Source organism: Chroicocephalus ridibundus, chromosome 9 (assembly GCF_963924245.1).
Source record: "Chroicocephalus ridibundus chromosome 9, bChrRid1.1, whole genome shotgun sequence".
Classification (NCBI taxonomy): Eukaryota; Metazoa; Chordata; class Aves; order Charadriiformes; family Laridae; genus Chroicocephalus; species Chroicocephalus ridibundus.
In genome coordinates, this window is record NC_086292.1 from 2,437,721 (window position 1) to 2,462,484 (window position 24,764).

At 47.9% G+C, this 24,764-nt stretch overlaps 1 protein-coding gene across 2 annotated transcripts in view; it reads left to right on the forward strand.

Moving 5' to 3' along the window:
- Positions 1 to 6,129: 6,129 nt before the first annotated feature.
- LOC134520334 (vascular endothelial growth factor receptor kdr-like) overlaps positions 6,130 to 24,764 on the forward strand; it is a 140,332-nt gene continuing 121,697 nt past the window's right edge. For both annotated transcript variants that reach the window (XM_063345521.1, XM_063345522.1), the window contains exon 1: positions 6,130 to 7,018. In XM_063345521.1, coding sequence (XP_063201591.1) covers positions 6,955 to 7,018 — 64 coding nt within the window. In that variant the 5' untranslated portion in view covers positions 6,130 to 6,954. The remainder of the gene's footprint in view (positions 7,019 to 24,764) is intronic.

Sequence of the window (24,764 nt, forward strand, 5' to 3'; positions counted from 1 at the left end):
AAACGGGGGCACAGTGCCCTTCCAGTACCGAGTTAAAAAGCTCACAGTATAGGATTCCAGCCTTGTGCTATGGGTTGATTTAACCCTAACACCTCCGTGATCGATGTGGCTAGTGTCTTCATTACCGTGAGTGCTCTGGAATCTCTAGTAGTTTTTCTGCCTTGCCATTGCCAAGGCCTAACTGTGCTTTTCCTTCCTCTGAGGCTTCTCTCCCTCCACTCCAGTTATTTGAATCAGACAGTTCTAATTGGTGATGGTGCTTTGGAGACGTGAGCAGAAACCTTCAGCGTAAAGGGAACGTCTGCAGAGTACCACAGACATGAACCGTGTTTCTCATTCTCAGTCTTAGTGGTAAAAAAATCCTGCTTTATCCCCAAAGAGAGAGAAAGAGTAAGAGGGAATTAGAATCCAAAGAAAAATAAATAAAACGAGCATTCTTGGTCGCTCACTCTGAGACCTACAGCTGGATGAAATCCATTTTTGTCACACTTTGAAGTTCACATTCTGGTGAAGGAAAACCTTTCACATGAAATCTGGCCTCTGACTGAGGAAGGTCACTGCAGGGAGAAGATCTGGATGAAGGTACCTCAACAGGATGGAATATTTTTCTTACCTCAAGCACTATGTATGGATGCAACCTGGCTCGTGCATTTCTTCCTCATTAGATGGGTATCTTTGTCTTTCTGCCACAGACTCTAGCAGAACGAAACAGTGATCAAACCCCGTGCCTGTGTCCTTTTGTTGATGGCTATTTATTTTCCTTAACATTTCTCTTGTTTTGTACTCTTGGCTCTTGGCTCTTGGCTCTACTTCTACAGCAGTAGAAGTCTGTCTACTGCTCCAAACCAGTTAATGCTTCCTAAAAGCCGCACGGGCCCAAGGCCTAGATTATATTTATAAACTGTAAGGATCTCCCCAGGCAGCCTCAGTTATAAAGGATTCGAGTCAAACAGCTACAAGGAGGTGCTCAAAAACAACCTCAGAGAGGAAACACAAAGAGATGGAACATCACACATTTCCCCCATGTTGAAGTTTAAAAAAACAGACTACAGTTCAAAGCGCCGGGTAATGGGAGGTAAGTAATCTTTATCCTTTAATCTCCCACGTTTCCAGAAAAAGGATGAAACGTTCTGTGTTCCTCTGCTGCCTGCACACATGTGGTTAAGAAGTTTTTCAGGCAGGTCCCCACGTTTTTGCAGCAGTGCAAGGGCAAGAAAGATTGTGTGAGGGAAGATGCGGAGGGACAGCTGGGGCTGGGGCTGGGGCTGGGACGGTCGCGGACCCGAGCAGTGACAAGCCTCGACTGGACAGCCAGTCTGCCAGGCAGGGACGGATAAAAGGTCACACCAGAGGAAAAGTCCTCATTCTTGATAGTTTCTAAACAAAAAAAAAATTGCTTGCAGTATAGTACTTATACTTTTGCTTTGTTGTTGTCGCTAAAAGTGACTGGCAGGCCTCTTCCAGCTTTGCTTTGTGGCTTCGGATGATTCATTAAACCCTTCTTTGGCTTGTTTTCCCTTCTTGTATAAAGCAGAAAGTTGCATGGAGTCTGTTAATGACCATGTCATTACTGTCATGCTTCCTGTCCTTCCCTCTGAAGCTCCATCCCACTGAGGAGTCATCAGAAACATGCCCATGGCTCTGCTGGCCCCACATCTCTTGCTCTTGGGCTTCGCATTGCCTGGGCATTACTGTCTATTTCGACAAAGCTGTGCAGGCAATGTTTTTCCCAGCTAGAGAAACATTTTGTTCCCATTCTGTGTTTGAGCCAAATGGGGTTTTCTTGAGGCCTTTTTTTCTGTTTTTTTCAAAACAAAGGAGTAAAGCAAGAAGCTGTATGAAACAGCCGAAGGATGGCCAATGGACTTGTTGAAGAGAGGACTCCTGCAAGACATGAGAGTACGGTTTTCTGACCTAATTCAGGCTCATGTCTTGAAACCAGGCCTTGCCCACCCAGGAGATCACCAAGTTGCAGGCAAGGCTGGGATGGTGCTTCCTTTCCCTGGAAACTGCATCCCTAACAGTAGTTATTCCAAACGGAGACTTCCCACAGAAGGTTTCTGTTTTGATAACATGCCATTTTCCAATGAAAAATATTTTCATCAAAAAGCTCCCCACCCTGTTTGCTCACAGACTGCCAATGTTAACTTGTCTTCCGATCCCCGAGGGACTAGAGGATGTGAGTACATAAAAGACAGCCTGACCAGATTGTGGAGAGAGGCACACCCAGCGCTGGCTTTGCAGCAATCCTCAGGATTAAGGCAGCTACCGTTGGCAACGCTACCGTCCGCGCGAGGGACGTGGGACTGGGGACGGACTATCAACCCTGGGAAGGGATGGCTTCACTTCTGTTTACTGCCTTAGGCATATGTAGCCAGCACCTTGGAGGTTGGCATATGCCTCCAAGACACCCTATACATCAAATAAATAGTAGCTGAATTCATGGGACACACATTTGCACATTTGCAATGTCCTGCCTCTTTCCACCACCTCTTCTCATTCTATGATTCGGATTCTATGATTCCATGATTCTGGGGGCTTGAATTTACAGGACATGGAAAGCAGTCCATCCAAAAAGCGCTCTAGGTCCCGTCAGGAAAATGATAAAGAACTTGATACAGCACATTGCAATGAAAATCTATGGGCCTGCCAACTCACTGTCCTTAAAGGTAGTCACTACCCTTCTCTCCTACCAAAGATCACCAATATGGAAAAATGTCTTTCAATCCATTATCACATTCTGCATGCTTCTCTTTCTGCAGGCACAGCTCAGCTCTGAGCTCCAGCCAGCGCCCACCAGCACAGCCCACAGCCGTGACTATCAGCTCTCTCCAACCGAAAGGGCCAGAGCTGCTTTGGGGAATACCTCCATTTTGCAGAACATGCCTCTAGTCAGGACTGTCTCCCTCAAGCTGATAAGAAAAGCTGACTCTGCGTCAGGGTGCTTCTACCTGAAGACACAGGGCAGAATTACCCATCTAAAATTTAGGTTTATAGGCTAAACTTGTCTCTTCCCTCTATTGTTGAGGGAGGGAAACAGGCACCTGCCAAAGAAGGTTTGTAAACCAGAGGTTTGCAGAGGTGGGATGAGTCAGAGGAGCAGTCGCTAAGTAGGGCAGCCTAGACAACAAGCCTAGATGTGACACCTAATGTTCAGACAGCTACATTTAGGTTAGATACGTTTTACCTTTGATAAGGCTAAACACGGCACGCCATGGAGGATGCAATCCCAGGCGCTGCTCTGATCAACAGCCATCACCTCTGCTGTGCTTCCTCGATACACAACTACTTATGATGAGCACCAACAGAGGAGCAAAACAAAGCGAAGGACTTCCCAGCTCTGGTAATGTCCTCTACCAAGTTGACAAAAGGGAGTGACGCGTGAAATCCTCGATGTCAGACCCATGCCATAAAGGCTGGAAGATTCTCCAAGGATGGCCAAGCAAGACTCTAGGTCAGTCTCTAGTTCGTGCAGGTCTCACAGACTACATTGCCTTGGTCCTACAAAACACGCAGTGCTTTATGGTGCAGGAGACCATAGCCCTGATATTGTGGCCAAATTCTTACAGGTTATTTCTTTCCATCCCGGTTGTCTTGTATTTCCACCAGACACAGCAATCTTCACTTGTTATTATTTTATTTAGTTACGGTCACACTGATACAACTGCCAGGTGCCTTTGGAAAGCTCAAAGCTTTTCATTAGGAAGTGAAATGGCTTTTCTAGCCCTACTTCAATTCCCACGAGTATTGCGAGGCTAAGATATTTGTTAATATTAGTAAAGAGCTGTGAGTCCCTCAGATGGAATAACTGTCACAGCAAAACGAGTTGTGCTCTTATGAAGAGGTTCTAGTCTGGTTATCAAATCACTCTTCCCATCTGTACAAACAGAACATGCCGCTGTGTTAGGGAAGTCTGCTACGCTTTGGAAAAGCTCTAACAGGTTGCTACAGGCATATGAAGATGCTCAGGAACAAAACATGCCATCTTCACAACTGTATTTTTGATTTTGCATATTTGGAGGGAGAAAATAAAGAACTATTAATAGCTCCCTGGACCATTTGGCCAGGTTCTCACCCCAAACTCCTTGTGAAACTACACACTATAGGCACTTAATTTCAGTTAAAAGATCAATTTAGTTTATCAGTAGATAAAAGATTACCTGGGGCATTACACAAATACACCGTGATTTGCTGGTAGCTGGTCAGTAACCTCCAGTGAATTCTTAAACACCTTCCTGTAAATAAAAAATAAACTATAGTTCTATAATTAAGCTAGAATTTTCACTCTTCAGTTAAGCTTCCTGTAAGATTGGTCTTTAGTATTACATGACTATTTAGAAGTCACTTACTGCAACGCAGGTCTGGAGGAAGTTGTATGTTCTAAAAATTAACTTCAGGCACAGAAGATGCATTTGTCATCTTAAGAAGGATCTGGGCATTGATATGAAAGTTAGCATTAACTGGTAACATCATGCGTTCCCGATTTAACACTGTGCATGAGAAACGATGCTTGTTGTTCGTAACGTTGGAAATATCTGAGGCTGTTCGGTGTTCAATTTATTATTTGAATTTGGGACATTTCTACACCAGGTATCAATTCTGATCTTCTGACGTGCCCACTTTCTTTGCAGGACAACGTATGGATTTGTAACTCTCAGAACTGTACCACTTTGTACCATAATATCTCACTTTGCTCTAGTGCAATTTCATGTAGCACACATACTTGTTCGGTGCATTAAGAATTTAGGAGTATACTAAAAAGAGGCATGAAATACTTCATAATACCCCGATCACAGTTCAGTTGCACTAAAGCCCTTGACCCACACCCCGTATAAGGTCTAACGCCCCTGCTATCCTTCTCCTCTTCTTTCAAAGACGAACGGAGCAAGAGTACCAAAACCGCCAACCAACCCCGTCATTCAGCCATGGGGACTGACAGCGCTTTACTGCGAGGCTGGAATAGGTCATCTAACCCCAGTGCCTCACTTGTGGCGTTATTGGGAACGACAATCTGTGTGGGCAGCTGTAGAGCTTCCCCCACTCCCTTATCATCAGTATAGTGCAGCGGTTTGTGCATGGTAAAAGCCATAAAACTGGGGGGTGCGTTGCAATAGCACAGAGTAGCTCCCTCCCCGTCACAGAAGTGTCCCTTAGGTGCACTGGGACATCTCCTGGGACGCCTGGCACTGTCTAAGCACCATGTCTGACCCTCACAGCTGAGCCTGCGCTGGCCCAGGGCGCACCAGTGGCTGAAGGAGCCACCCAGAGCCAGGAAAAGACTGTGCTTTCCTGGGGCAGGGGGGAACGGGGACACATCTGCGTGTCCCCTGCCAGAACCACGCTGTCCCCCACCAGCGCAGGGGTGCTCGCCCTGCTGAAACGCTGCCTGGCACGGCCAGAGTGAAGGCACGCGGAGAGGCTGGAAGCCTCGATGTGTGGGTGGATCTGTCTACACCCAAATGCCTGGAGATAACGCTCAGGTGACAGAGGCAGCTGCTACGAGAAACCCAGGAGAGCTCAGGGGGCAGCTGTGCCGTAGGAATAACACCATGAGGGTTGTGTGAAATACCCAATTCAAACATGAAACTTTCTCTGTGCCCCAAGAGGATCACAGTGGTGGCTGCTGCAAGGAGGGAGACAACAGGGCAGGGAGGTGGCATTCCAGCGGGATACACTGAGCGGCATCAAGAGAACTCCAAACTGCTAAACACCCAGGGGGAGGGGGGCAAAGAGAGCCCTCCTGCGAGGGAGCCTGCTTCTCAGGTAGCGTCCCTCTGTGCTCCCCTTCCCCGTGCCCTGGAGCCCCGAGAGCCCCGCAGGGGGGATGCTGACACCCTGCCTGCCCTTGGGGGAAGCGGGGCAGGACTGGGGGAGATGTTGCCACCTGATGCCCACGCAGCTCCGGCTTTGCAGGGACAGGCGATGCTGGCAGGCAGCGGGAGACAACTCGCCTCGTTTCTTTGCCCCATCTCAGGCAGCAGCAGCAGCAACAGGAAATCCAGGAGCTCTGTGAAATGACAGGGAGGGAGGGAGAGAGAGTGAAGTCCCCTTGCCTCGGCTGGTGACGTCTCTCCTTCCTCCTTTTTTTTTTTTTTTTTTTTCCTGTCCCTATAAAGAATCTCGAGCTCACATCAAACTTCCCTGCGAAAGGCAACCAAACCCAGAGGGGTGGGGGAAAAGGGAGAGAGAACCCCCAAAGGCAAGCTCCGGCCATGCCCAAGCCCCGCTGCCTGCCTGCTGCCCGTCCCGGCGCGTCCCCCGGCAGGTAGCCAGGCTGGGGGACCTGGAAGCTGCCCCTCGTCCTGCCTCGCAAAACTCCCTGGAGTTGAGAGATTCCTTCTTCCTCCTGATCTCTGCAGCACCTGCACCTCCCTGGATAAATACATCTAAGAGGCTTTTCAGTTCGGCCACCTTATCCCAAACTCCAAGGCAAAAGGACTGCTCGGAGCAGCGACTCACTGACTGGAGGAAACTTTTTGCCAAACTTTTCTGGTGTTTCGCTCTGCTTTTTAACTCCTTGAGTTACTCCGCACCACCCAGCTGGGCTGGGGAGCCCTCTCCTAACCCTCCCTCCCCAGGCACCCTGTGAATCAGAAAAGCAGGGGGAAGCGAGGAATAAAGTTATCGAGAAAAGAGGGGGTGGGGGTGTGAAGAAAAAAAAAAAAGCACCTCGAGAAGAAAAGAAGGAAAACAAAATCTGCAAGCCCAAGGATGAAGCGGTGAACGGAAAGAACAATTTAACTGGAATCAACAAGTGGGAACTTCTGCACGCCTTGTTCTTCCCCTCCCTGCCCGCCCTCCAGCCCGCCGGCTTTCCGAAACTTTCTTACTGGAAAGAAAACTTGTCCCGGTTTGCGGAACTCTCCCCTCTTTGCTCCTTCACAAGGGATATAGCTGTCATCACACACAACATCTCCCCCCCCCCCCCGCAACACACACGTCAAGGCACCGGCGATGCTCCCCAGGGCGAGCGCTGCCCTGGCCGTCTATGCCCTTCAGGGGCTGCTCCTGATGCACGGTAAGACACGGGGCGGGGGGGTGGTTTTCTCCTTCTTCCCCCCTTTCCCCCCCCATTCCCGGTGCTCCCACGGGGATCTGTGGGGTCGCTCGGGTCGGCGGGAGGCGGGGGGGGGGGGGGGGACGCGGAGAGCCGCGGACCCGCGGCTCTCCGCGTCCCCCCCCCCCCCCCCCGCCTCCCGCCGACCCGAGCGGTTCCGGGGATTCCTCCCCGTTTTTCCACCCGCCGTTCTGCTTTTTTCGGGATCTGGTTAAGCGTAAGGATTGTGCTGGATTGTCGCGCCCTTCCCGTCGTGAGACGGGCTGTTATTCGCAGGGGAATTCCTTCTGACAGTAATGATGATTATTTATTCTTTTATTAATTTTTTTTTTTTTTTTTTTTTTTTTGGATAGCGAATGTATTTCACCGTGTTGCTTCTTTAGCATACCATAATCTAGCCGTAGTTTAATAGCAAGAGGATAGCTTCTGGAAACATTGCGGAGCATCGCTGTCCTTGATTTTCTTGCATTCATTCAGGGGTTTAATGTATTCCTGCTGCAGAAAGGAATTGATTGGCAAACACTAGCCCCAGTGCGTTTCCCGTAGCCCCTGCAGTACCTTCCCCACCGTTACCTACAGAACAAATAGAATCATAGAATCACAGAATAGTTTGGGTGGGAAGGGACCTTTAAAGGCCACCTAGTCCAACCCCCCCTGCCATGAGCAGGGACATCTTCAACTAGAGCAGGTTGCTCAGAGCCTCGTCCAACCTGACCTGGAATGTTTCCAGGGATGGGGCATCAACTCTGGGCAACCTGGGCCGGTGTTTAACCACCCTCAGTGTAAAAAACTTCTTCCTTGTATCTAGTCTAAATCTTCCCTCTTTTAGTTTAAAACCATTACCCCTTGTCCTATCGCAACAGGCCCTGCTGAGAAGTTTGTCCCCATCTTTCTTATAAGCCCCCTTTAATTACTGAAAGGCTGCAATAAGGTCTCCCCGGAGCCCTCTCCTCTCCAGGCTGAAATAGCCTGAGATTGTGCTCCAAAGGGCTTGTCCACCTTTTCCCAAAAAACCTGAGGCAGCAAACCTTAGGTAAAAAGGAGCCCCTCCCTCCTCCACAGAAACCCTACTGACCCATGGTAGCAGTGTCCCAGTTAGCCCCGGAGAAGGCAGTCCTGCACCACGCTGGCCACTGGTACCCACACCCTGAGCTGCACCTGGGCCATAGGAAGCTCGCGCAGCCCTCGGAGAATTCCCTCGGAGAATTCCCGCGATGTGCTCCATCTGGCTGACACGTGCGCGAGCAGCCAGCTGCACGCTGCCGTACTTGTAATGGCTGCACAGGCTGGAGAAGTTGCCCGTAGAAGGCACATCACCAGAAAGCCAGCGTGATTTCCCCAAGGGCATAAATCACCACAGACTTTGATGGATCAGAGAGAGGTAATACGGAGTCTTTGGCAGAAGGGAGAAAGTGTGTCTGGCCACAAATGTTCTGGGGCTGCCGGATGAAGCGGAGCACAGTGCGATTGTTACTGAGGAGGGGGGTGAAAAGCCTGGCTGGAGATGTCACCCACATTTCAGGGCTGACTTGGGTCCTTTCTTACTAGTTTACTTGCTTAATAATTTTGGTCCCAATAACTTTGGAATTTGGTCCAGATTCACTTTCCCATCAGTGCCAGGCACAGAGAAGGCAATGTCCACATCCTGTGGCAAAGAAAGGAAGGCAGGCACATCACTAACTGTCCCTGGAGGCACAGGCTGATGATGGATTTGGAAGCAGCATTATGGATGTCAGACCTTTGTCCGTCATTAGGAAAAGATAATATGTTAGCACAGGCTCTGTGTGCCCTAATTAGGCTGGAAGCCAAAGCGAAACAGGGCCAGGAAGTTGGAAGATTCTTGATAGCACTGATGTTATTGAGGTATTAACTCCTCAGTCACCTTTCCCTCAAAGTTCATCTCCAGCAATGAGTTCAATGAAACTCTGTTTGACCTCCCAAGGCACTAGAGGCACAGGTCTATTCTGCAGGCTGTAAGTTAAACCTTCTCTGGGATCTCTGGGGTCAAAAAAATTAACTTTCCTGTGAGGGTGGCAGAGCCCTGGCACAGGCTGCCCAGAGAGGTTGGGGAGTCTCCGTCTCTGGAGACATTCAAACCCGCCTGGAGGCGTTCCTGTGCCACCTGCTCTGGGTGACCCTGCTCTGGCCGGGGGTTGGAGGGGATGATCTCCAGAGGGCCCTTCCCACCCCGGCCAGTCTGTGATTCTGTGAAAATTAGGCAGAGCTGTGCTGAAGAGGCTGACCCTGATTCAAATCCAAACAATTTCATCTGCAATGCAGATAGAAGATCTGTGAAAGACATTCGGTACCTGAGGTGCTGAGTGAGGGCAGTGCAGCCGCCCGGCCGAGGGACACCTTCCCTTGTGCAAGTGAAAGGACAATCTCTGAGCTCGTACCAAGCCCTGGCAAAGCAGCCCGAGCGCCCGCTCCTTCTGTGGCAGCCGATCGCTGCCACTCTCTCGTTCCCTCCTGTGTGCTGCTCAGCAGCTGGCCAGGGCTGCCGGGGTGCCGCGGATGCCAGCGACAGGAGTTAACCACGGCCATTAAATTCATCCAGATCAAGGGATGCTCTCCTTTAGAGAATTCCTAACTTTCCTGGCGCTTTCAGTCCTTGGGGGTGTTTAGCAGGTTGAAGAGACCATGGAAACATCATCCCAATAATTTCCTGTCTTATTAAAGAACACAGCTTCAAAATATTTTAAGCATCTTTCTTTACATTTCCTAAGACAGTTCTACAGGTATCATTAAATTTCCAGCTTCTTTTTGCTTATTACACAGCTTACGTTCAACTCCTTAGAGTACCAGTTAGGGTCTTTCTGCTCAAAACTTTGGATGTAGTAATTATTGTGCAGATGCCAACAGCTGGCACATGTTTTAGGTATGGAGTGGGTTGGTTAAAAACCAGCCCTCTAAAAACAATCTGGGATGAATGTTTGACACTAGCAACACCTAATATGAAAAAATTAGTATCTTTTACCCCCGGACATCATCATCAAGAAGTTTTTAATATATGAGCAAACCAAATTTCAGGTATTGAGTAAACTCAGTAATTTCACTGATTTAATACCAGAAAACAAATGAGGTTTAAGAATAAAAACTAGGTCCTGCCGGGTTGCTTTGAAATTAAAGCAAGTTTGAAATTGAAATATTTTTTTTGTTTCATTTTGCAACCTCTTCTACAAGTAGAATATACTAGGGTGGGCAATTTAGCTTGCTAACATCTATATTTAATTTTTACAATGTATGCATAGCTAAGGCTAAAGCGTCAGGAGCCCGGAGTCCCCCTGCTTTGCCGGCCGGGAGGCTCACTGCGTGTAGCCGGGACGCCTGCGGGCTCAGGGATGCGCCGGTGCAAATCAGAGGGATGAAGGGTACGGTCTTGCCTGTCTCTGAGGCACTCGGTGCTGGAAAGCCGAGCACTGGAGAGCTGACAATCTGGGCTGTCGATCAGTTCTAGTAAACCAAAAACGTCCCTCTTAATTGGTGTTATTCCTAAACGTTTGCTTTACTGTGGGAAAATGTTATAAAAAGCAGAGAAGACTTTTTTTAAGATTGTGATATATGAGCCTCCTGCCTGAAGCTGCCACATTCAAAACCAACTGGAAATCTCTTTACCCTAATTCATCCATTTAAGGCAAGGCAAAAAATTTAAAGTATTTCTGAATACTCCTTGAACTTCTAAAAAACAGCATTGTACCCAAAAGAATACTGGGAATACAAACCAGATTGTTTGTTGGAGGTTTCTGTTGTTAGAACTTACAATCTTTTCTTTAAAAATTAAAAAAAAAATACTTACTGGCGCACATTTGCCCATTGGTCTGCTAATACCTAGCAATAAGAGCAACGAGGTACATTTGAGTTACCTCTGTTCTTTCATACGTTTTCTGAATTGTTCATTTTATGAAGTATTTGGACAAAGCGATAGCTCAATCTACTTCAGTTGGAAGTAATATATCAAGTTGGGCTGACTATATAATATTTATGTTGCCCGTAGGTTTATGCACGAGGGCAAAAGGTTTCCAGCTGCCACAGGAGATTTCCTAGGTACAGTCAGGGGTAGGTGGTCTGTGGTTTTCGCAAGTTTGTCTTCCAAATTGCCAGTGCAGTTTGAAAGAGGGTGAAAATCAGCCCTGCGCCATATACATTCCGAGATGAATCTCGTCTTTTCGCTTCCAAAGACATTTGCAAAGTATATGTATATGCAGCGAGAGTCACTGGCTCATCAGCAAAGGACAGGACGAACAAAGCCGCTGCTTTCAGTTTACATTGCAAAACAGTTTTGGGGGCAGCAACAGCAACCTGCATTTTGTAAAACTACACGGGAAATTTCCAGGAGGCAGCGTTTGACTTTCAGAGCGAGTACGAGAAGGACGCTGAGGCTGAGCCCTACCGAGCTGCACGGCCTTAGTTTGATGGTTCCTCCGATCAGCCTTGCTCCGCCTTTCGTTTTTGCTCTAAACCAGCCTGATGTCATTGGAATGGGAATTACAAGTGGAAGTAATTAAAAGATGTTTGGAATATCTAAACAACAGCTAGGAACAAAATAGATCCGTCCCTAGTGTTTTCCTTCAGAAACCGGCTCAGATGACTGGCAGGACATGAAGGCTTCTCAGTGCCGGCCAACACGTTTCTCTTCCTCCGGTCCTCACCTTCGGACAGAGCATCTCACTGCACTCAGTCACAGTGGCCAAAAATAAAATTAGCTACCTAAATAAGCTGGCATAAAACGTGTGTCATAGAGAACCGATCTCCTCACCCAGTTAGGCACTTCTGTAATTTTTCTTTTTAAGGCCACAGAGAAAATAGTAGGAGCTGCCAAAATCAACCAGCCAAGGTTGTTATCTGGAAATGGCATTTAATATAAGCGCATGCTTGAAGCTCGCCCCAAGGAGCAGAACTTTAGCAGCAGAGAGCTCGCAGTCATCAGAAGCAAGGCGAGATTAGAACAAATCGTATGAAGCAAGGTTTTCGGTACGAGAGGTGTGACCGTAGAGACTTGTCCGTGAGCCGCTTCCTCAGGTGGGGAAGGAGGAAGGTTCAGAGAAGGCAGGGAGCTGAGCTCACGAGGCCGTGGTGAGCAAAACTGACGGCTGCCCGTTTTGTGCAAATTCCTCACTGCCCGAGTGCTGAACACACCTGGGGGGGAACCGCGGCTCACCTCAAACCAGGCTTTAACACCAATTAGGGCCTGAACTAGGCAAATCTTGCGACTGCTTTTACAAGCTGATCACGTCTCCCGCATTCGTCAATAACTAGAATACAAAACGGGAAGGAATCTCTTGGATCAAGTTCAGCCCCCACTTCACAGAGCTGAACCTGGAGCGATGGTGCTTTTCCGTGCCGTAGCTGAGACGGGGCTTGCAGCGCGTGCAGCCGCCGCTGGCGTTGCTCCCCGTATACCCGCGTGCCTGCCTCAGCTCTGTGCTTTCAAAGGCTTTGGAAATATAAGCAGCAAATTCGCGTACCGAGCGCTGCTGAGCCACTGCCCTGTGCCAGCGTTGTTAGCTTTGGTACTAGGCTGTGATACAGCGTAATACAGCGATGCACTCTGAGGGACAGGGAGTCAGTCTGAGGACTGCTTTTGAGGCAGTCCAGCACCCTCATCTCCAAGTCCTTGGATTAGTCTGTCTTTACAGCACACATTTTTTGTCCTCACTACATCCCTCACTACACCCTCTCCTGCTCTCCCCCTCTTTCCTGGATGTCTCTTAAACTCCCCTCAGGGCTCAGGATTCCTTGAATTTTTACATTAGAAAAAGCCAAGAGGAATTTCTCAGCCTTTCCATAACAGGCATCTGCACAGTCTCTCTTCCCTTTACCAAAATGAATTTTGCCTTTAAAATTGTGCCCGGTGCAGAGATTTTGGCAAACCAAAGTGGGATTGCCTGAGACCTGCTGCTGAATCTCTGGTTTTCTGCAAGGAGATGCACTAAGTGCTCCTGCTGTACTGAATCGTACAAGAAGCAAATTTTTCATAAGCTCCCGCCCCAATATCTAGAAATGCAGAAGAAGCCACAGCTAGTGCGTGGGGTGTGTGTAACCAGGGTTCGGGACTTTTGTTGCGGCTCTAAACAGTAAAGATTTTAGCACTGAGGAGTCCTTGAAATTACCGAGCAAGAAGGAAAGAGCCGCGTCTAACCCTTCGCACGACGAAAGGCTGAATGAACCAGTTTTCCTTTGTGCCCTGCAGGGAATGGCAAAAGCATACGGTCCCCAAGATTTCAAAATTCAGCCAAGAACTAAACTCAGGCCCAGAATGTAAAGGAAATATATGGACCAGCCTTCTATTTTCAGATCACTTGCCTTTGTCTTCTGCATTTCCACATAGGTTTCCTTAGATCTTCCTGTGTTTTTCTGAACTGTGGGAACATGATTGCCAAGGAAGTAGAGAGGGGAGTTTTCAGCCCTGCTGGGATTGTTCTTGATTTGAGGGTCAAGGAAGCTTGACCTTGTCATTACCTGTTCCATTTTTTACAAAATCTCCATGATTTCTCTAAAACACCTCAGCCAAAATGTTTGCTTCCTTAGAGCCCGCAGCTCAGAAGTCGCACACCTTAAATTCTTCCTTACAGATACACTAAGGTCACTTTGCAGGAAAAGCACCAACCACCATGGGGCTACTTTGCCTATTCCTCTCTAGCTGGGAGTAAAATGGGATTGCTCACAGGGACACTGCACACAAACACACAGCAGCAGCTATTCTGTAAGGCAGTCATCCTGTTTGCCATTAACTCATATCTCATTAACTGAAATCGGCGCTGAATACAATAATTTAGGAGTTAAAGCAATTTCCTCCCTGCCCCTAGAAGCCTGCAGCAGGGGATGTGAGTGTGGGGCATCACAGAATCCCAGTTCTCATCCTCGATTCCCTCGCAGCTACTTTGGCCCTCTGTAGCCATAGGGATCATCCCTGAAAGCTGATACTGAGCCTGGACTTCCCCAGCTTTTGGGTTGGGTTGCGCAGGGGTCGGTTTCAGACCTTTCATGTGCAGATGCCTACGACTGTGTGTCCTCCAGGAGTTATAAAACGTGTTTTTCCCCTCTGCTTCTCCACTTGCTCTTCCAGCTGCCTGAAGCCGGCTCCCCGAGGGGCCGTCACACATGCCCACACAGTAGCTTTTGGAAGCCCTTCTTGTGGGCAATCCTAATTACAATACGCCTTCATACAGGAAACGGCTGTTGGAAGAGATTGCCCAGAACCATTAACAGGAAGGCGCATGCGACTCTGTTTGAAAGGAGGGAAGTAAAGCGCTGTGGATTATCAGTCGCAAACCTCAAGGTCTCTGTCTACTTGCAGAAAAATAAATCCCCCAGGTGCCGTGTTGTCCGGCACTGGGTCACTAGGTACGTCCCCCGCCTCCGCTTAGGGAAGGGGAGCCCCTCCATTCACTGCCGACTCACTCCTGAATTAATACCACCATTGCTAATTGGCAAAGGGAAGGGAAGGGACTTTGTGAGCATCCACTACTGAAAAGCACAGGTACCACTTTGCTCCTTAACCCATGAGGAATGTCAGAAGAAATGATAACGCGGCGCCCAGGTGTGGGGCGAAGGGCTTTTCCCAGCTCTCCTTCTGGAGGTACCGGAGGCGAGGAAGTTGTATCAGCTCTTGCTGCATGACACAGCAGGACAGAGCTAAACAGCAAATTTGGCTAGTTAAAAGGGCTTTGTGCTGTTACAAGTAAAGGATGATTCAAGCGAATCTAAACAATGATGTCACCCTGAGAACCTTTTAAACACAATTTAAGCTATTACATGGTGTGAACCAGAGGGAATTAGCTAACCTTTTGGCCTGCCACATTTTTTTCTCTTACAAATGGATGATGTCTGGATTATTCTCATTTCATGTTCATACACTTGGGACAAGCTTTGCTCTCAGTTACGTAGGTTTAAAGCTGTAGCTTGGCTGAAGACAATAGCCTGTCTTTGAATTTGCCTTTGTGTGACTGAGAACATTTATTTTATTATGGTTGTTTATACATTTTTTTTGGTAGAATCTGAGTGAGGAAAGAACTGACTGAAAGCCGCTCTCTCGCTGCATGCTTTATAAAGGTAGAGATTTTACCAGTCTCGCTGGAAAATCCCGATTCGGTTTGGATGGGAAAATTCACCGTGAGAAAGCAAAGTAACCTGCTTACTTTGCTACGATGAAGGAAAGCCAGAGTGTGGCCCCCGCACCGAGACTGCAGCAATGTCCAGTTGTGTGAGGCAGCCCCACAACCCCCCCTCTATTCCTCAACGCTCCAGTGTCCGCTCTCACTTCACATTTATTTTGGCTTTGAAGATCCCATTCTGCTAAGCCTCCTGGAGGCTCTCATGCTTAAAACAACTTTCCTTCAGTCCTGGCAAATTTTCTATTGAGTAAGGATGGAGCAACAGCTAAGGGCAGAGAACAGGGTTTGGCCCAATAGGAATTACCACAGAGAGTAATTAATCCTCAGAATCCTATGTCAGCATGAAGCGAGCGGAGCATGCGGTGGGGAGGGATTCCCCGGGGCAGAGCCTCCTCTGGCTGTGATCTCAATGGAGTTGGCCCATCTCACTCCGAAAGAGCCGTGCGTTTCTCACAGCTCATCATCCCACTCAGTGATGACTTTTCCAAATATAATGATTCCGTGGGTCTCTGGGAAAGTAAGGCCCAGTTGTTACTGTGAAGCCGCTAATGATCCCGTTAACAGTTTTATTACTTAATCCACCAATACATCAGGTTCTGACTTCGTCCAGAAAGGAGATAAACAAAGTCTTTGGTGTGATGTATTTATAGGTTTGGAATTGCTGCGCTCCCATTTGGGCTGTTTTCTCATGGCGTTCCCACCAAGTCAAATAAACACGGGTAGCTTCATTCTCTGGGTCAATTTGGGCAATTTCACCTTGCCCTAATGAAAGAGAAGCGCAGGTCAAAACAAAGACCCAGTATGGGACGACTCCTGGGATGAAGGAACTGCCTGGGGAAGGTGAATTCAGGGCGGCAGCAGGCTGCTGAGCAGGGGATGTCAAAGGTCACCCCCACCTGGCTCCAGGCAGAAAATTCTATCGTGACATTTGAAGGAAGATGTACACAAGGCTGATTTCTTCTTCTTGGTATTATGGAGACATGGGAATATCCTGACCTGTAGACTTTTCAAGCAGAAAGGCCAGCAGAGTTGGTTGTTTATACGCTATGGCTTACATCAGAAGAGCACTGTTAGACTAGAAAGAGGAGGTAGAAAGACGCTCTGAAAGAAATTTGGGGGTTCACAATATATTAATTGGACTGTGATCTTTATACCAAGGATAAATATATTTGGTATAAATCAGCCACATACTTTGCCTTTTTTATTGTTGTTTACTTTGCATTTGAAATGTAATGTTCAAACATACACGGAGAAATGCCATTACTAATTTCATTTAATAAATCGTGAAGTAGCGTGCCTTCTTCCGGTTACTGAAGTTGATCTCTGTTGAATTTTGTGCGTAACTATGATTGCTATTAACATTGAGTTACTAACCTTCTTTTCCTAATGTACTATCCAGCACGTCAGAGCTGGTATACAATATCATCTAGGGCAGGCAGCCACGGCAGGCACTACGACGTCCCACAAGTCTACAAGCGCAGACTAATGCTCCCAAGAGAAAGGCTCTCCTTTTCCCATCCCAAGAATACGTGCACAATTGGGTTTAACATTCTTCATGACAGTTATCTTCAGCTTTCTGGAGGGTTTCTGGCAGAAGGACAAAAGAAGAGGAAAGGAGGCAGTTTTGTCTGGATACAAATCTCAGTTCTCATTTGCCAAACCTGGCCTGCACTTTTGAGAAAATCAGGGCAGTAAAGCTGAAAATTCTGTGCTCAAAGTGGGATTAATGGAAAAGCTAAAACTGAGCTAGTTTTGATTTCCATGGAGTAGAGTTTGCATAGCTGCTGTTCAAGGCCATTTGCTCTTCCACTGTACAATACCACAGTCTCACTGTACTTTAAAACACTAATGTAGACTTGTAAATGCTATATGGATTTGGGTCGGGCACTGAGCGATGCAACTTTGAGATTCTGCCTTTCTGTCTATCTGTGCCTGAGACGTCCCTCAGTCTGACCACTTGACCTAAAAATTTTGGACTCAATATCCTCCTGATTTAACTGATCTTGTTTTCAAGATAGCTTACGTTAAAAGAGATAAAGGTGTCTTTCAGGAACAGGCAGCTATTGCTGGGGAAAACAGGAACAATCATTGTAAGATAAACGACTGGGTAGGATCAGTTTGGCCAGAAACAGGAGACACAAAGCTGACAGCGTGAATCAGATTCATTTGGAAACGCAACTACTTGGTCCAGGGTCTGCAAGTGCCTCGTGTGGCTCCCAGCGCCTGTGCAGTACTGCGGAATCTCCTTTAGGGGCTGGTTTGCTGCATAAAAAGAGCCACCGAAGATTTTCTCCTTGTGCAGAGCGGGGTTAGAGGGATGTGCGTTCACACAGACACGGTGCTGTCACTACCCCTTTCCTCAGGTGGCTGCTTCTTTCCCGGGTCACACCTAGTGTGACCTCACTTTGTAATCGAGAAGGTGGAAACCTCCGTATCGCTGAACTAGCCCTTTTCCTGAACTAAAGGGCAAGCGTGATCTTCAATCCAGAGTCCAGTGCTTGTTGATCTGTATGAGGGAAACACCGAAGGCTTTATTCTATGACTCTGGGATTGCTATTACAGGTCCTGGATATTTCTGATAGAGTGGTTAAAGTCTTTCTATGCGTTTCTTTTGCATCCTTGGAGCAGCAATGATAGTTAAGATTGACATCATTAAAGCCATCACCATTATGGTTCAGGATAAAGACTTCACCTTGATGAATCGGGTAGCTAATGCTTGGCAGAGCCATTGCTTCAGGCTGCTGATTCTTTAATTCCCAGACTGACCAATATATCTGGCCTTGTCTGGTGTCACCATACGCAGCCTCCTTAAATTTAGATCTAAGCTAACCAGACTTAAAAAGAGACAGTAAAAGGGGTTAAAGAGCATCATTAGGAGAGCCCAGAACAGCCTAATTCCTCAGTCATCTTTCTTGTTTTAAAATACCTTCTACTTATCTCGGTTCTGCTCTCGACATCTGCCAGTAGTGAAAGCAAAGCAGTGGCACTTGGGCGTGGTGGGATGTAAGGCGGGTACCTCAGACGCTGGGCTCCTTGCAGTGTATTCGATAAAGGGATCGAGAGGAATTCTCAGCATACGCAGGGCAAAGGTCTCTCTTGAGCTCTTTCATTTAATGGTCGAAGTGATGTCCTTTCGTGTGTATTGTACTGCTAGCCTTTGAAAGGCTGCCTTTTTGTTTTGATTCTATATTGTTCCAAGTTAAATAGTAGGAAAAGAGAAATCTCTGCCACCATAACATTCTCTTATAGATCTATTCATTATAGAGCCCGAGAGGAAACTGAGAGTCCCCTGGACAATGGTCTGGTATACAAACGAGCATACATTAACTTTCTGTGGCTGTATAGTTCATTTTGGCTGCATTTCCTTTACATTCTAAGGAACACGAATTCAGGCATAATTTGGTTTGATGTCTTCCTCCGCCTTGAACTGTTGTCTTGTTAGACATACTGCACGTCAAGCAGCTTCTCTGCAGCCCAGGCCTGAGGTGGAAGTGCTGCAGCAGAGGTGGGGTGCCTTGGGGGATGCTTTTGGAGTGAGTGGGAGGACCAGGAGCGGAGGAGAGCAGGCCAGGTCTGTGAGTTTTGGCTGAACTGGGGGATGGATGCTGGGGCAATGCTGGCCAGATGCCGTGCTCCGACCAACAAGGATGTCAGTTGGGTTGGACACAAGCCGTGGTGTTGAAGTAACTCAGCTTCGGTCCCCTGTCCTTTGACAGACACCTTGGGGGAGCTCACTTGGGGCGCATCAGCAATGGCTTTGGCAGCACCACCTCCAGAAGAGGGGCTGCAGCAGGGTATGACACAGGAACTCCCAGAATATCTATATGGGAAATGGCTGATGCAATTACAGCTGTGTTCACTGCGCTAATTACTGCGGACGCTTTGCTCAGCACCACAGCTCAGTTGCTGCATGAACTGCTTGTAGCTACCACCCAAACCTCTAGGCTTTGGGCGCTTCAGCATTGCATTCCTCTCTGCAGCACAGGTATGTTTTCTGCTTTTGTGCTTCTGCTCTTCTTCTGTGAATGAGGGAGATTAGCACTTCCCTTCCTCCCTGGAGGGATGGGGCGATAAATGTTTTGAAGAGAAAAAGCAGCTCAGGAACTGCAGCAGATTTACTTCACCTTTCACTTCCATCACCAGGGAAAAAGCCACTTGAAGCTACAAAGATACTGAGGCATTTAAGGTTGTTAAGGATTAGGACTGGGATACCGTGAGCTGCCAGAAATGAATCTCTCTCCCGTCCTCCAGACAGACTTCTACAGAACTCGGGTTTGGCTGTTGCTCTTTTGCACTGACATGTCATGCTCGCACTTACTTTGCGTGGAACGGAGCCAAGCAGATGAAAAAGATTAGAGACTAGATCAGTCATTGTTACCCTGCCTTCTGCAGACAGCTTTGCAGGGTCTGAGGAGTGTGACGCCCGCCTCTGCAACGCTGCCCGTCCCATCCAAAAGGAGTGTCCCACACCCCACTCCCAGCTAACGCTGGCTTGCGGGTCCCGCACGGGGCCCGGGCACCCCCCGGTGCGGGGCAGTGATGCACAGGGCTTGCAAGGCTACAGTTTCTCTTGAATTTCTTTTAAAGCGGCACCTTCCTCAGCCTCTTGGCCCACACATGTGCGGTGGGCCACTAGTTTCCTCGGAGGAATAATGAAGCACAAACACACACACATGCACACATACACAGGTGCAAACGAATGCAGTGTCACCCTGATCGCAACTATATTCCAAAAAGCCTCTTAGTTTTCACTCCGACTGTGTCTTCTGGCACAGAGAAATTTGCAAAGCTAATTTTCAGCTCCTGTCTAATGGATTCCCCTGCTGAGTGTCTGTTACAGTTAAAGGATTCCAGATTGAGAGTTTGTTCTCATCTCCCCTGTGCACGTCTATGTTGGAGGTACTTCTTGGAGAGCTGGTTAACGAGCCTGGAGTGCGACCGAGTGTTTGTGCTGACGTTCAGGGGCAGTTCCCCCTCCTCCGTGGAGGAAGGCAGCCCTCACACCCTCACAGCCCATTTGTTTTCGTACTGTTTCACCCCAGTAGAGAGAAGGTGATTATAGGTATCAGACCGTGCAAGGGAATATTGGATTTATCAAAGTCGAGAAGCGAAAGGAGAAATCCCCGTCGGTAGGAGCTCGCTTGTTTTAGAACTTGCACGCTTTTTGGGAGGAGGAAAGAGCTGCGGTTGAGCAGCACAAAGCAAGGGCTCAAAATACCCTGTTGCACTCGTTTTCCTCCCTGTCCCCTGTGCATTTCCCGCTGGCCACCCCCAGAGGAGAGGGCGCTGCCACCCACACCAGACATTGACCAGTGCCAGCTCCTCCCAGCCCCTGCAGGAACGGAAGAGAGCCTTTCCCTGGCTGATCCTGCAGCCCAGCACAGAACAACTTGGAGCCAATTTACTTGAGCTCTAATTCCTGCCGAGCTGCAGGCTTCCTGTATGACCTTAAGTAAGATACTTATCTTATCTGTCTTCAGTTTCCAGCAGTATATAATAGCAATTCCTTACCAACCTCACAAACATATTGCAAGGTTAAATCCCTTTGTAAGCCATCTCGCAACTAATCTTAGAAATGCAGACTATTATGATTATTATTATTATTATTGCCATTTTGGCACTGTCCTTTCTCAGCCATGGTGCTTTTGCTATGACATCTGCACCTACCCAACCCTACAGCTAAGGTTTAAGTATCAGTTCCCACAGAAGATTTTCTCATTTTCGGGCACAGTGTATTGGATCTTCACCCCCAAAGACCCTTAGAGGGTGAGCATAGTCATGCGGAAAACAAAAGATGAACGGCGCACACACACACGCACACACACACAAACAAGACAACCCATTTCATGCATCTTCTTTTCTTGTACCTAGAGACCAAACCTCTAAAGCTTATTGTAATATTGGTTAAGATTTTGTCTTGAGGAAGGGGTGGGAAGAAGGACAAAAAGAGACATTGTTCCTCTTTGGAACGTGTTTTGTTTTTCCCAAGCAGCTGGCCAGGCAGATCTTTAAGTATTTACTTTAAGTACACGTTTCTGTCTCCAGCAGGTACAAAGACATCTCTCCTGGGGCATCTTGGTAGGGCAGAAGCCAACAGGACAAAAGGAGCCCAGGAAGGGTCAGCGCCGGAGCTGGGCACTGTGTAGGGTTAGGGTGAGGGTCAGGGTTGGGGCTGGGGTTCGGATTAGGGTCAGGATTGGGGTTCGGATTAGGATAAGGGTCAGGGTTGGGGCTGGGGTTAGGGTCAGGGATGGGTTTAGGCTTGGGGTTAGCGTTAGGACTGCCTGAGCGTGAGTGGGGTTGCAAAGGGGACGCCAAAGGAAGAAGGGGGCTCCAAGTCTCCGGGAATGAAGTGAGCAGGAGGCAGGGGAGACAGAAGCCTATAGTACAGAAAGATGCCCCAGGAACCAAAATGTCTCACTGCAGATCTGCGTGGTGGTTTCTGGAGGGTGAGGGAGGTCTGAAGGTGCGCTGGCCATGCCTGGCTGCTGAGGGAGAAGTCTGCCTGCCCCACAGAACAACTGTCACAGACACCTCTCAGTGTCAAAAGACCAGGGACTGGATGGGGTTACGGATGGTGGTTGTCACAAATTCCTTACTTACCCTGGAACAAAGTACATACCTGAAGCCATCCCAGAAAGGCTACTAAACACTTAGCACTTCTTCAGCCACTGCTTTCGATAGATGTGACCAATAATCTGGCTCTTTTCACGTGTAGTTAAGCCATCTAAAAAAGATCAAATTGTTGAAGAGGTAGAAAGTTGATCTTCACCTCCAAGGCTAAGCTAGAGTTACAATTGCTTAATCTCTTACCGAGCGGTTTCTCTCACTTAAAAGGGAACAGCAAAAATGAGTTTTCACTGGAATATGCTACCCTTGCATTTCAATTAAGATGAAAAAATATAGGTAAAACAAAATACCTGGGCATTATCAGTTTTCATGGCTATTATTCTATTTGTCAGCTGAGGCAATCCATTTGCTGCGTGAACTGCAGTGCTAAGGGTACGGTATCTTTGTGCTCAAAAGCAACATATTCCCAAGCATGTTGTCTTTGGCATGGCCAATATTTTATCTGCCAGAGCCAACGTTAATGAAAAATTCCTGAAAAATTCCACATTTCAACACAGCAACACTCTGATGGGAATAACAATCTCTTCTGACCTCGTTCAAAAGCAGATATCGGGCTGGATACAAAATAGGGAGGTATTCCTGAACCCCACTGCCCAGGACTTTGGGTACTTTGTGCTAAGTTTGTGATGCTCGCCTGCCTTTATCAGTGATATCAAGGCTGTCAGGTTGCGTAGTCCCCATAGTACCTGCATCCAAAATCAGCATTTCTCGGAACAGATGTGCATGCAGTCAGAAACACTGGGTTGGTGAAACTAAGAACTGCCTTCCAGTTCTGTTGCACAACAGTCTCATCTCTTTGAAATGTTCAGAGCGATGCAGCAACTTTATAATGAGACCGTGTCTGTATAGAAGTGGGTTTTCCCTTCTGGGACAATGCTGGTGAAGACATGACTCTTTTTGATGTGGGCGGTAGGAATATTTGTGATCCATTACAGTCAACGTTAGCCTAGATGATTTGTAATATCTGGGCTCATCTCCCCATTGCATGGGACAGTATGGAAAACTAAGGTCAAGCAAATAAAGCTGTGAAATAGAAGCCCAGTGATAAGTAAGGTGGCCTTAAATCACTGTCACTGGCTGCAAAGTGACAGTGCAGGGAAATGGAAGGGACTAGTTTACTTTGATTTGCATGGCTGGAGTTCACGCAGTCAGTCATTCCCCCCAGGAGTTCAGAGTATCCCGTACTTTTGTTGTAAGCAGGATAGTACTAGATGTTAACTGGCACATGGGCTGTAACACAATGAAATCACTGCCTGGAACACGAGAAGAGCCACCCTGAACTTCTCCTTCAGTCCCTTCACTTGAGCCTTGCACAGCCAGACCGTCCTCCCTGCTCTGAGAAGGCTTCTTGTCGAGGCCATCCCTACGATGTGGGCAGGACAGGCAAGCCAGGGCTGTGGGAATTGTGGAAGATCCCAACATAGGAAGGAGAGGCCGTTCTCAGGAGACCTTGCAACAAAGCTCCGAGGGGCGTGCTGGATTTATTCACGTAGTGTAGGTCCCTCAGTAAGTGGAGAAATAAGTGAGCTTGTCAACAAGCCAGGAAGACCCCATGTATACAGCCTGTCCACGCACTGTCCTCCATCTGAAACCTTTGTGTTATGTGCACATTTTGTGGACCAGAACACAAAGGGCAAAGGAAAATGAAGACTTACAACTACCAAGCATCCAAAGTCCGCTTACTACACACACATGCACACCTGACAAAAGGCAGGGCAAGCAGTGTAATTTATTCCCCCGCTGTTGTCACAGTCTGATAGCCTCTACTGTCAACAACCCTCTGCCATGCCCTAGAGACAGCAGAAAGCCTGACAGCACACAGATAAGAGCAGGTGCTAATTTGATGCTGTGGTCCAGCACATAGACACAATGCTGTGTAAATGCTCAGGTTTCAGCCCCTGGAAGGTCCTCTCTTGCCAAATTCTCCCCTCCTTTGGAAGACTTTTTAAATGGCAGTTGCTCAATCGGCAGCAAGAGCACAGCGCGTTCCCCCTGCGTAGACAAGATCTTTGATGTGCTCGCACTCTGAGCTGCTACCTTTAGTTCAGTTTTAAAGGGGATGCGAAGGGAGGGACAGGTTCTTGCCAATCAGACTTGCCTAAATATTTATCTCTGCTAAAAACAGTTTAGTTTCTGGATTTAGCCCAGGCTTGATTCTGATGAGAGACATCAAACACAATATACATGAATCAGGGACAGCACATCTGGCATTGCCTGTGTGCTGTAGGAACATAAATAAAAGAGCCAGTAAACTCCAGCTGGTGAATTATTTGTACTGCAACAAGGCTGTCAGCTTTCTAATATCACCACCCAGTGAGAAGAGGGTGCCATGAATCACTTGGGGCTGCTCTGTGGTCCCCCTTTGGCATGTGTCTTTCTCTTTGCATGAAAGGACTCAAAAGCGAAGGATCATAAACACTTTTTTGAAAATTATTTGCAAGAGCACCGAAAAGAGTGGTGGGCCAAGCCAGCAGTGCTGCCAATATTTAGAACATTTCTCTGACATGATGATATTTTATTTTTGGAAGTATCTGATACAAATGTTCTTTTCCTGGAAAGATTCCTTCTCCTGCCTGCCTCCCCGCCTCCCTCCGACTGCCGGTGCCAATATTTCTGTTGCAATTTCCTTGCTCCCAGCCGTTTCCTACTATAGATTTCCCTCCCCTCTCTCCTGGAGCTGGTGGTCCAGGTTGCACCCTGCAAGGAGGCAAATGTCAGCACGATTCTGCTGCCTCCGCCGAGGCACCCAGTGCTGCTCGGGGTGTCGGCAGGTAACCCTGTGGGCTTCTAGCTCCTGCTATGGAAGGGCACAAGCATCGCGGAGATGCCCTGTGTCTGCCAGCCCCCGAGGCTGTCTCACATGAGCCCCTGATCTTCTTCTTTATAGTGTGGGCAGAACACATTGCAGCGCAGCAAGGCCTGGCGGGCGCAGGGAATGGCCGCAGCTCTGGACCCACATGCAT